Source organism: Mizuhopecten yessoensis, unplaced genomic scaffold (genome assembly GCF_002113885.1).
Source record: "Mizuhopecten yessoensis strain PY_sf001 unplaced genomic scaffold, ASM211388v2 scaffold8365, whole genome shotgun sequence".
In the NCBI taxonomy this organism is placed as follows: Eukaryota; Metazoa; Mollusca; class Bivalvia; order Pectinida; family Pectinidae; genus Mizuhopecten; species Mizuhopecten yessoensis.
In genome coordinates, this window is record NW_018407511.1 from 705,164 (window position 1) to 717,247 (window position 12,084).

The following is a 12,084-nucleotide window of genomic DNA, read 5'->3' on the forward strand; positions in this document are numbered from 1 at the left end:
TATGTTTGAGTCTGCAAAATCCTCACATGATTAATTAGCATAGTGCTCACTGATTGGTTGATAGTTTCTGCACAATAGCTCAATCAGATATGATCAGCTTTTTGTAATTAGATTATAATTATCAGTCGATTCTTTATTTTTCCAGGCCCAAATCCAGTTCAACAAGGACGTGGTGCGATGTTTTGACCAGACGTTGCCGATCGACGCCCTAGTGCAGGTCAAGGACAATATGGTGGACTCTCTAAACTGTCTGGCTGGTCTCGTGTCCAGCTCCATCAAGTATCACCAGCGGTCAAGCATAGAAGCCCTGCTGACCATCAATGTCCACAATCGTGACATCGTCATTATGATGATTGATGATCGAATCACACGCAAGGACGACTTTGATTGGAACAGGTAGATTTTGCTTCAAAATAGCCAACAACAGAATAGGAGAAATGACTGCAAAACACATAAAATATTTCTATATACCAGTGAAACTCAGGCTCAAGTCAAGTAATGATTGTTTTGAAAATTTGTTCAGATGGTAGTCACTTTCTCGATTTTAATTGGCTGATAAGTAGTGGGTTGTTGTCACTTTTATAGCTTAATTTGCTTTAATAAGATCTGGTATAGTTTTCACTTGATCAGTGCATGATACTGAATTGTTCCTACGTTACAGACAACTTCGGTACGAGTGGGACGAACAGAGGAACAACTGTTTAGTGATGCAGTCGAACGCATCTTTCCAGTACGGATATGAGTACCTGGGCTGTTCCTCACGTCTGGTCATTACACCACTCACTGACCGATGTTACCTCACACTGACCGGCGCTCTCCACCTACATCTAGGTGGTTCTCCGGCCGGACCCGCAGGGACGGGCAAAACAGAGACAGTCAAGGATCTGGCTAAGGTCAGCTATGAATAATATTTACATCAGAAACTTTTTAACGATCATTAATATGAAAATACTTCAAGAGTTTGGTCAATTGTAATAAAAGTCACTATCAGAGAAACTTTTGTCCAGTGTAACTTTTACCCTCAGCCGGAAAATAAATATTTGCTCATTGCTAATTTTGATCTTCACATATGATAATCATTATGTTTAAAATGTTGTTTACTAATGTTAGCTATCTAACATAATAAATTCACAAGCAGTATGGAGGGTGAAAAAGACCAAAAAAATCACATAGGCAAAAATTTCCTTGTATACAGTATATAGACCTTGGGAAACTTTTGGTTGTTATTTTGTTAACTTACCACTTGTCCAAATCGAAATGTTATCAGTTTGCATGTGAAGTAAAATATGATAAAGAGCAGTTGGAGAGATGTGCACATCTATACACAAAAGCTCATAAGGATAGTTCGTGATTACGTTCATGGTCAAAGGTTTGAAGGGCCGCAGTGGCCAAGTGGTTAAGGCGTTGGGCAGTAGCCAGGGACTGGCCATTGGTCGGTGGTTTTTCTCCGGGTACTCTGGCTTTCCTCCACCACCAAAACCTGGCATGTCCTTAAATGACCATAGCTGTTAGTAGGACGTAAAACACAAAAGTTTGATCATGTTGTTGCAATGATCGGTTTTATGACGACATTTATATTACTTCTTCCTGCAATAAAATAAAACTAAATGACATCCTCAATCTTACAGGCTGTAGGGAAACAGTGTGTGGTTTTCAACTGTTCTGAGGGTCTGGATTACAAGACACTCGGAAAGTTTTTCTCAGGGATTGCTCAGTCTGGGAGTTGGTGCTGCTTTGACGAGTTTAACCGTATAGACGTGGAGGTACTGTCCGTGGTCGCCCAACAGATCCTCTCTATCAAGTCCGCCAAGGATTCCCAGCTCATGAGATTTATGTTTGATGGCAAGGAAATCAAACTCAACATGACCTGTGGCTATTTCATCACAATGAACCCCACGTAAGTGACTCGGTGTGAATCAATTACGACGTCTAAAACACGTAAGTGACTCGGTGCGAATCAATTACGAGGTCTAAAACACGTAAGTGACTCGGTGTGAATCAATTACGACGTCTAAAACATGTAAAAGACATTTGTGAAATCTGATATCTTGCAAATATTGATTCCGATATATTTAAACAAGGAAGGCAGGTTAGATATTTATGTTGATTGTACGAAATTACTTTAATGACTCGAAACAACTTTTTCATGAATTTTAAACCTGCATAAAGTCATGTGTATCACAAACAAATAATTCACAAATTTCTTCATAATCAGTACATTTCCATGTTTGAATTTTCACATTTTCCCATCTCCATGCTCATGTTATCATGCAATAGTGTGGCGTTTTTTGGTATATGACCAAATATTCACATTGTATTCTTTGCGATTCCATCATCTCGCAGGAATTCCTCATGAAAAACACTTAATACATGGTCCTGTATAAGTTGAGGATAAATTTAATGGTTTCAAAAAATCAAACCATTGATATTCTGTTTCTAACGAAGGAAGTCAATGGTGAAATGACTGCAGCAGAATTTTGCATAAATTTGTCAAAAAATGGCTAATTAGTGATGAAGTGATTGTATCAGATATATTTCATCCCCAAACATATTACAAACTAAGAAGAAAGAAGAATAAGTTTCCAAGCTTATATCTCTCCCTGATCATGCGTTACTTCTGTGATCGTTTCAGGTACCTTGGTCGTGTGGAGTTGCCCGACAATCTAAAATCATTGTTCCGCTCAGTGGCCATGATGGTACCTGATTACTCAATGATCGCAGAGATCATGTTGTTCTCTGAGGGATTCATGTCGGCAGCACTTCTGTCGCGGAAGATCGTAAACCTCTACCAGTTGGCCAGTCGTCAGCTCTCGCAGCAGGACCATTATGACTTTGGCATGAGGGCCATCAAGTCTGTCCTGGTCATGGCAGGACACCGCAAACACCAGGCTCACCATGTGTAAGTACCGTATTTATCCAGCGACAAGCCCTTGTTTTGTTTTTGTATTGTTTAATGGCTCATCAACAATGCGAGTCATTTAGGGCCAAACAACACTGTAAAAAGAGACATTCATACCCTTATTTGGTAAGAAGCCCACCAATATATATTGCAGTTTGAATGAAATGCCAGCAAAAGATTTTTCATTGTCCTGTAAAAATAAGCCCATCCCCCTACCCCCCTACTTTCAGTCAGAGATGATGTGTTGCCCCCTCCCAATAGTGTCATCTCAGACGAAAACTTTCAAACGAAATCATGTATGTAATCTTAAAATTTAGGAATGAATGCCAACAAAAGATACATTTCCGTTTAACATCCTGATTTAGGCAGAACACTCCAATTTCTGACTACCCTTTAATTCATACCTCCCGATTTTAATGGTTGAAAAATGTATAATCTCCGGAATTTGAATAATCCCTCGGTTTTCGTAAAAAGTATTTTCAAACTTTAGCACACCTGATGGATGGGATAAACAGATCCCACAGCCTCCGGGCTATTAACAGCTGATATGAGGACCAGGGCCCAAATTCATGAAACCATTTTTATACTCAAACCCAGATTCTGTGCTCAAGCCCAAATTCTTGTGCCAGTTATAAATTAATGAAAAAACATATTTATCAGTGTTATATAAGAAATTTAGAAAGACTTTCAGCCGAATGCTGTTTTCAATGTTTACACTTGACCTCTTGACCATGTAACCAGTTGTAAGGGAGTTACAAAAAAGTTGGGTTGAGCACAGAATTTATGCTTGAGCATGAGAACAGTTTCATGAATACGGGCCCTGGTGTGTTACTGTGTTTACTCAAAGACACATAAAACTGACCCCTCACCAATTCAAATTATATATGTTCACTCTTTCTGAATGTATGTTTATAGCCAAGAAAACGAGATTAAGCAACTTAATGAGAAGGATGAGTCTCACATCCTCATTCACTCCCTGAGGGATGCCAATCTCCCCAAATTCCTGGCTGAAGATGTTCCACTTTTTGAGCGTATCCTGGACGATCTCTTCCCCAACATAGTTCCACCGGAGCCTGATCATGGAATCATTGAGGTACGATTCAACTGTGGAAAATTACGACTAATGATATTTTTGCATTTGCATTGCCTATCAACTATACGAACATCTTTTATTACAAATAATTTGCACATCATTTTGTAAATGTTTTTAGAAGTCTGCTTCAGCCATGTGTTTGAAAGTCTGCTTCAGCCATGTGTTTGAAAGTCTGCTTCAGACATATGTTTGAAAGTCTGCTTCAGCCATATAAACAACTGAGACAGAGTATACCGTATTCAACCACAACCATGTCAAGTTAGTTGTCATCCATGATTATTTCACAACCATTCAAAGCTACATGATGTAGCTTCTCGTAACATTTCAATATTTTGTTACATTTTGTTACAAGAATGCATCAGCAGAAAGGTTCTCAATACGATCCTTCATTTTACATTATTCTAAATGGATACTACATGGCATATGGCAGTCGTATATTGTTCCGTCCCTGCTGTATTATAATTATTGTATTGTATTCACCCTGTAGCTTAGGAAGTATTTAGGGTGAGGGTAACCAAAATTGAACACTTTTTAAATAAAATATTGATATTTCCTATAAAGTTTCTGAAAGACCATTTTTTTTACTGTAATGAAACAATACATGTCTGTAGCCTTCATCTTATGTATTTCTTGGGTATCAACAGCACGTGTGTCTATCTATAGAGCTCATTAAAGTAAGTCAAATTCACTTGGAACTTTTGGCTGGTCGAGTAACCAAAACGGAACACTTCATCATATAAGTCAGTTTATGAAAATAACGAACAGCATTTAAACTATTTTCTTCATTTAAAGAAAAGTTTTGACAATTTCTGACTGATTTATTCCCTAAAATATTCGTTTGAACATACAGTTTTCCATGTTTAGAAATATAATAGAATATATTTATTTTGGCATCGTACTGTTTTCCAGGATTTTCTTTCATTTCTTTTTTTTGATATTTCAATCGAGTATGAGCATTCTAATGCTTAAGAGGTGGGCAGATTAGATTTGTTCAAAATGCATATAAAACTATATAAATTTTGATTCAGATTACATACCATTCATTTTTATTGCAAAATAAAAATTGCCATTTCATATGCATCAAAAGTGTTCCATTTTTGGTACCGTACCATTTTGGGTACCCTGTACCCTAGGTATGTAAATGAGGATCTTAATGTTTTCCACTGTATGACATTTTGTGTTGTTTACAGCGAGCCATCAATATGGCCATCCGTGACCAGAACCTTCTGCACTGGCCCAGCCAGGTAGAAAAGGTCAAACAATTGTATAACCAGATTCTGGTGCGTCATGGCGTCATGTTAGTGGGACCCACGGGCGGAGGAAAGACAACTGTACGTAATGTCCTCCAGAAAGCTCTCATCCTTCTACCAACTATCTCCCTGCAGGAAAACCAGCAGGACCCTGCTAGTCGCAAGCAGGGCATGTTTCAGGTATATATAGAACAAGCCAGGACCTAGGGGTACATTCGTGTATCCAGTTGAAATGGTGGAACCGGTGGAACCTGTAAAGAAAACGATAGGTACAGATCTGAACCGAGGCTGACCTCAGGAAAATTTGGCACGTGTAGATTGAGGGGTCCAGACGAACCTGACCGAAACTTAAATGCTGAATATTGCTAGTTTGCATTATTTCTTTCTAAAACAATGTCAAGACACGTGTAGTTTTTAAGATACGTTATGTAATTTAGTGGATGGATAAAAGTCTTGATACATTGTTTTTTGTTCTCTGAAACTGTGCATTTTTAGCTCTGCTTATAGAACAGTCCAAGTGCGTTCGTTTATCGTGGAAGATTTATGCGCCACACGTACCGTTTCAACTGGAATACGCGAATGTAGCCAAGTTCTGTGATTTCCAAAATTCCTGCTTTTTAAGGACAAATGCAAATATTTTCAGGGCCATACAACCCGTCATGCAATTTAATCATTAGCAAGTATGTTAACTTTTTGTGTCGCCTGCAACGCGAGGCGACATATAGACATTACTTTGTTGGTGTCGGCAGTTGCGTCGTCCGAAACAAGGTTTCCGTGCGACAACTTGAGTTCCCTTGGGTTGATTAAACTCAAACTTGGTACACATATTACATTCCAATAAACCTTGGACGAGTTTGCATTTCAGCAGTTTACATGTAATTTTGGTGGCGTTTTATTGCCAAATAAGGGCATTGTGTATTAAATGCAAGAACTTTTATATTTTTTAACCATTTCCTTTTAAATTTTGTTTGGTAATGCTAGAAGCAATAATGTTCATCATATATTATGGCTTTTTCTGTCGAATTTCAACTTTCCATGTTTTGGCATATCACACTTGACATAGAAACGCTGTTCATCGTTTTTGCCATTGATTTTTACTTGTTTATGCGATAACTGACGATAAAACACCTTTCTTACTAAAAGCACTGAGCAGGCGACACCTCCACTCCTGTGAAATTCTTGTGGTTTTTTTGAGATCTGAGGTAGACTGACTTCTAAGGTATCATTTTTGTAGCACAATCGAGCAAAGAAAGGTCACGTGGAGGTTTTTACCATCAACCCCAAATGTGTCAAGTTAGGAGAGCTCTATGGAGAAACGGACCCCAACACTTTTGAGTGGACTGATGGCCTTATCGCCACGGCAACCAGGAAGTTTGCACGGGAAAATATGCAAATTCCAGGAGATGAGAGTCGGCCTGTCACTGCTGCGTCAGGAAATCCACAGGTAGGATAAGGACGTTGATCATTTCTGTCTTTTTACGCGCGTTTGCTTTACAGCTTGATGTAAATTAAATCAGTCTAAGTATTGTTTTTGTGATTATTTAAGCTCTTTAACTGCTACAGGAATTTGTTTGTGTGAAGAAAAATGTTGTGGTTTCTTTAGCCTAGGTCAAAAAGATGAAATCTGTGTGTACGCCTTTGATTTTGTTGTCAGTAGATTTTGTTGGCTATCAATTTTTTGCTGTGATTCTAAAAAACAGAACAGGAAAAACATTTTCTGCATGAAATTGATATCTTATGTGATATTTGTTTACTTGATTAATATGTAACTTAAGCTTGTTTACTATGATAATTAAGTTTTTTTTCAGCTATGATAAGAATTTCTTAATATGATGTATTCTAGAAAGATTAGCATTTCTTTGTACATGTGTTATAAAATATTAACCTATAAGGTACATGTACAGTAGAATATTCTGTATCTAAATGTTGTCCGGGCATTGTGTATGTTTAACATAGTGAAAAGGGGACATATTGTTTGAAATGTTTTACTTCGACAAAAATGTTAACTCCAATATTCAGAATTATATATCTAGTTAATTATCTTTATTAGATATACAAACGATCTATTTCCTATAATAAACGGCTTGTATTGGACATCTATACATGTTCTATGTCTTCCTATAATTAGCTGATCATATTGAACCTATGTCTTTACATGATATTTCTTATCGCATTATATTTCTTATCATTAGCATATCACATTGAATGTTTTGATCATATTGTACTCACACTTTTTGTTATGAATTTCAGTACTTTGAAAATATCTTAATTAAAAAATTTGCGTAGTTTTTCCATGATACTGCCTTAGACGTTTACCCTTTCACCGACTCTTAACATAAAAAAAGTCAGTGGGGATATCACAGCTTCCCTGACAGCTAGATTTTAACTTAATTTCCTTGTGTGTCTAATAAATATCATGGGTTATGAAAACTTACAGTGTAGCGTAAAGACATTGTATGTTATTGGGGTTTATCTATAGTAGGTATTTGATCCCACAGGAAGAAGCTTTCGTATGTATGTTATTGGGGTTTATCTATAGTTGGTATTTGATCCCACAGGAAAAAGCTTTCGTAATCCCTGTTTGAGGATCCCTGTCCAACTGCACTGGGTTTGTTTTCTATATACAGTAAGCTCCCATTAACTTTTGTTTGGATATAACTGTAGCACAGTTGGACTGGACACTTCAATTGATCAGGAAGCTCAGTCAGTTATAGCAACAGTATGACAATATGAAGTCCAGTGTACAAATCCTGGTCTAGCCATGCTCAATTTCTTTACACTCATAACACTGTTGTTTCAGATTACATTTTGTTTATTTCATCTTTATTATTTCTCATAAAAGTCCCACAAGGTATTTTTTTTTTCTGAAAAGATTTATCAAAGATATAGTCATGCCGAATAAATATGTTTCCAATACTCAGTTACAGATTTTGGCACTGGTACGGGATCCTTAACTCATTCACCCCTGAAATTTCATAATGAACTAAACCAACCTTTGAATTGGAAGAGTTCAAACTTGTTTCCAGGGGTGAAAGAGTTAAAGGGCCTCATTGGTGAAAGGGTAAACCAGTCAGTTATATCACGGAATTAGATTATATACACCAATAAGTGGTGATTGTGATTTAACCATTGTGTCCGTGTATTGTTGTATGTGTTGGATATTGTGTTATAACAGGGTGTGCTTGCTGGCATTATCGGTATACGTAAGGTGAGGTAACGGTCGCGGATTATATATAATACCCTACATACAGTTCTGTTGCTTTCTTCTGTTTATAGTCGTGCTGATGTATGTAGTTCTATTTATAGCGTTATACATACATACTCCTACCCTTGGTGTTGTTGTTTCGGGAACTCCCCATCCTTATAATGCATTCCCTTGCTTTGTCTACAGCCATACATTAATTAACTCATTCACCCCTGAAGACACACTTGAACTCTTCCAATTCAAAGGTTGGTATAGTTCATTATGAAATTTCAGGGGTGAATGAGTTAAAATACTCTTTGAGTATAAGTTTCTACAGTAAAAATGAGAAATTATGTTGTTTTCAGTGGTGACAAATAACCCTTTTCGTTATTCATCAAAAAACTAAAATACCCCACTATACAATATGTACATGTATTCTTAAACTAATCCAAACATTTTCATTTTAATGAATCTCTGGTGAGCTCAAATGAATAAGTTAATAAATCTCATATGAAATAAAGATAACTATCAATTTATCACACAGCCATATGAATAATGCAGACATGACTTCATGGTGGAATAGAATGTTGCTAGGCAAGTCTCCCTCATTGAAATCTTCAAGTGAAATCTGGTCGTAGTCTGTTGTCATATTGAAATGTATGACTCAGCCATATGGTTTCTCACTAAATTATATTACCTGTGAACATATATGTATGTGCATGTGTATGCACTGCACTGTACAGAAATGGAATGTCTATTAAATTGCAGTAACATTTGCATAAGAAAGAAAAAATAGCTAGAACCCCCTCCCCCCAATTAAAAACAGAACCCCCAACAGTTTAAGCATCAAATTTTATGCCTATCTCACTCTGCAGATGATGAATTTTCTTAGCTTTCAAAGTGCAAAAATGAATTTTAAAATGAAATAAAACAAGAACAATTATTTCTGAAGTCCATATAGATTTGCCAAACAGAGGATTAATTGTTATGTTTTAGTTTGTATATACAATGTACATTCAAAGTTAGTTTTGTCCCCTAGCTGCCCAAACGCTGCACCAGCACATAGAAAGGTCATCCCTCATCAGTAAGAAAGGCTGTTGGTCTGTCCCAATCTTGTGTATATGCTGAAACAACTATAATTTGACTGCCTTTAATTTCATATATGTCGAAAAATTGAAAATGTGTAAAGTGAAAGAATTTGTGTTTTTAAGATTGTTATGTTAGCGTTCATTTATCAATTTACTGTTCAGTTTTATGTTAATTTTACACATTGTGTTCAAACAGAAAACAGAATTGCTCTAAAAATAAGCCTACAAGTGTACATTCAATTAGATACCTATGTGATAGTGAGCAGTGACAGGAGAGGCGAACTTACAGACCCATATTCAAAGTCACAGGGGTAAAATTCGATAAAATGCTTAAACCACTTCTAAAAATTTGAAAGTTCGAGAGCCATGTTTCGGAACTTAGAATCATGATAATTGGGCAATAGCATGCTGGAATGAAAAGATTGGGTTGTTTAAATGAATTACTATGGCTCACTTTCAAATTAAGGAGGGTAATTTGGTTAAACCCCTTTAGCATCTTCTAGAAAACCATATGGCCTAAAGTCATGATATTTTGTCAGTAGTACGCTGGTATGAAGAACTATTAAAGGGTTTGTTAAAATGAATGACCTTGAAATGCTTAAAAGGTCACAGTCATCAAATATCTCAAAATCGTTTCCAACTTCCTCTAAAGGTTCTTAAGGCCGAGAATAGTAACATTTGGTCTGCAGCTTGCTGGGACAACATACAGTCAAGTTTGCTGTAGTGTTAGCTTGCTTGATATAAAGATTGGTCGATTGAATTTAACCTTGAAGGTCACATATATAAAATATATTTTAACAAAGTTGAATGACAGGTGAAGGATACAAGCCCATTGGGCCTCTTGTTTTTTAAGAACTGCAAGCTACATTGTAACTTTATTGGAATAGGCTGATCAGTGCCAATGCACTAGGTTGGCATAATCTGAATATCAAAATACCAGAATTGTATATGCTTAGTACTTAGATTACATTGTAGTAACAACTGCAGTCTCCCAAACCTCAATAAACCTTGCTTGACACAGGCAGGCCTAGAATAGTAACATTTGACCGCTAGCTCGCTGGGATAATATCAAATTTAATTGCTGTAGTGTAAGTTTACTTCATACAAAAATTGGTTCAGTGAATTTGACCTTGACCCAATTTGAAGGTCATCAGCATTAAATACCTATCCCAACAAAGTTGAATACCAGGTAAAGGATACAGGCCCAATGGGCCTATTGTTCTAAGGAACTGCAAGGTAAAGTAGTTTGGGTTAGGCTGAGAACCTGATAGCTTACCTCATACTAACAACTATAGTCTCCCTCAGCCCACAAACCTTGCTTTACACGGGAAGCTAGGCTGATGTCTGTAAATTCTGTTCTGGTGTTTACACTGATCTCTTGTTTACTTGTCTGGTGTCTGGTACTAACTCGGTATCGTATTTATACTTCAGTACGATGGTAAAGTCATTCTATAACAATGATAATTATATTTCTTACAAATGATTACCAAATCTCATGAGTTATGAATTCAATTTTCCTGAAAATACATTACCGAACACAGAGAAGTTTGTCTTTTAACCCATTCACCCCTGATGACACATTTGAACTCTTCCAATTCAAAAGTTGGAATAGTTCATTATGACATTTCAGGGGTGAATGAGTTTCAGCTTTCACAGGTAGACATTACTATGTTGATACTGTTGGACAAGCTGGCTACTGACCTGGTCTGGTCCTGCATAGAATGTTCTAGATTTAATTTTAGTTTGTTACAAAACTTATAAATCAATATTGAAATTATTTTGCTTTTGACAAATAAATCAACTTTTTCATTCAATTAAAAAACAGTGTTTCTTTGCAATTCCCAGTATCTTCAAAAAGGGCCTCTATTGAGTAAACTTTTAATTTTAGTTAAAGAGTTTATCTTAAGAGTGTAGTTAGAAATATATTGCTTTTCTTGATTTAGAGTGCTCTATATTTATGAATATTTGCATGCAAGTATATTGTTGAAAATACGCTAATCAAATTTGAGAAAATTTAATTTAGATTCAATGAAGATAGGATATTTGTGGACTGTATGTATCACATTACAGGGTATAACTTTGTCAAATTTCAGCAAAATTATCATTATGTACTTAGTATACTTACTACAACAGCCTATACTTTGTTTCCTTAATATACAAGGATTAAAATCCACTCCTTTCCTGTGGGAAGTCCTTTTACCCTACCTGCCTAAAGCACATATTACAAAACTTCCTCTACATTGAACCCAATGCCAGCCTGATAAACCACAGCTTGTAGATGAAAAGACAGGAGGGTGGTAGTGTAGTTTCTGACTCTGAAACACTGACCTTCCCAACTACTATCTCTAAAAAAAGACCCCTGCTCTGAAAAATAGACCTTTCCAACAATGAGAAAAGAAACCTAAGATTTAACTCCACCTGACCTCATTCTGCAGTTCTAGCTTGATCCTATTCTGATCCAAGTGATCTCATATTGAACTCTATATGTGACCTTGACCTGCCAATTTGACCCCATCTGTGTTTTGTATTCAGCTATAACTATTTTGTGTTAGATATTATAAGATCATATA

At 36.5% G+C, this 12,084-nt stretch overlaps 1 protein-coding gene across 1 annotated transcript in view; it reads left to right on the plus strand.

Annotated features, from left to right (window-relative positions):
- Nucleotides 1-12,084, plus strand: part of LOC110455756 (dynein heavy chain 6, axonemal-like) — a 122,433-nt gene that overhangs the window by 41,990 nt on the left and 68,359 nt on the right. Inside the window, exons 35-42 of the mRNA XM_021506115.1 lie at nucleotides 146-396; nucleotides 662-893; nucleotides 1,629-1,897; nucleotides 2,633-2,899; nucleotides 3,815-3,992; nucleotides 5,183-5,422; nucleotides 6,477-6,686; nucleotides 8,418-8,450. Of these exons, the coding sequence (XP_021361790.1) occupies nucleotides 146-396; nucleotides 662-893; nucleotides 1,629-1,897; nucleotides 2,633-2,899; nucleotides 3,815-3,992; nucleotides 5,183-5,422; nucleotides 6,477-6,686; nucleotides 8,418-8,450 (1,680 nt within the window). The remainder of the gene's footprint in view (nucleotides 1-145; nucleotides 397-661; nucleotides 894-1,628; nucleotides 1,898-2,632; nucleotides 2,900-3,814; nucleotides 3,993-5,182; nucleotides 5,423-6,476; nucleotides 6,687-8,417; nucleotides 8,451-12,084) is intronic.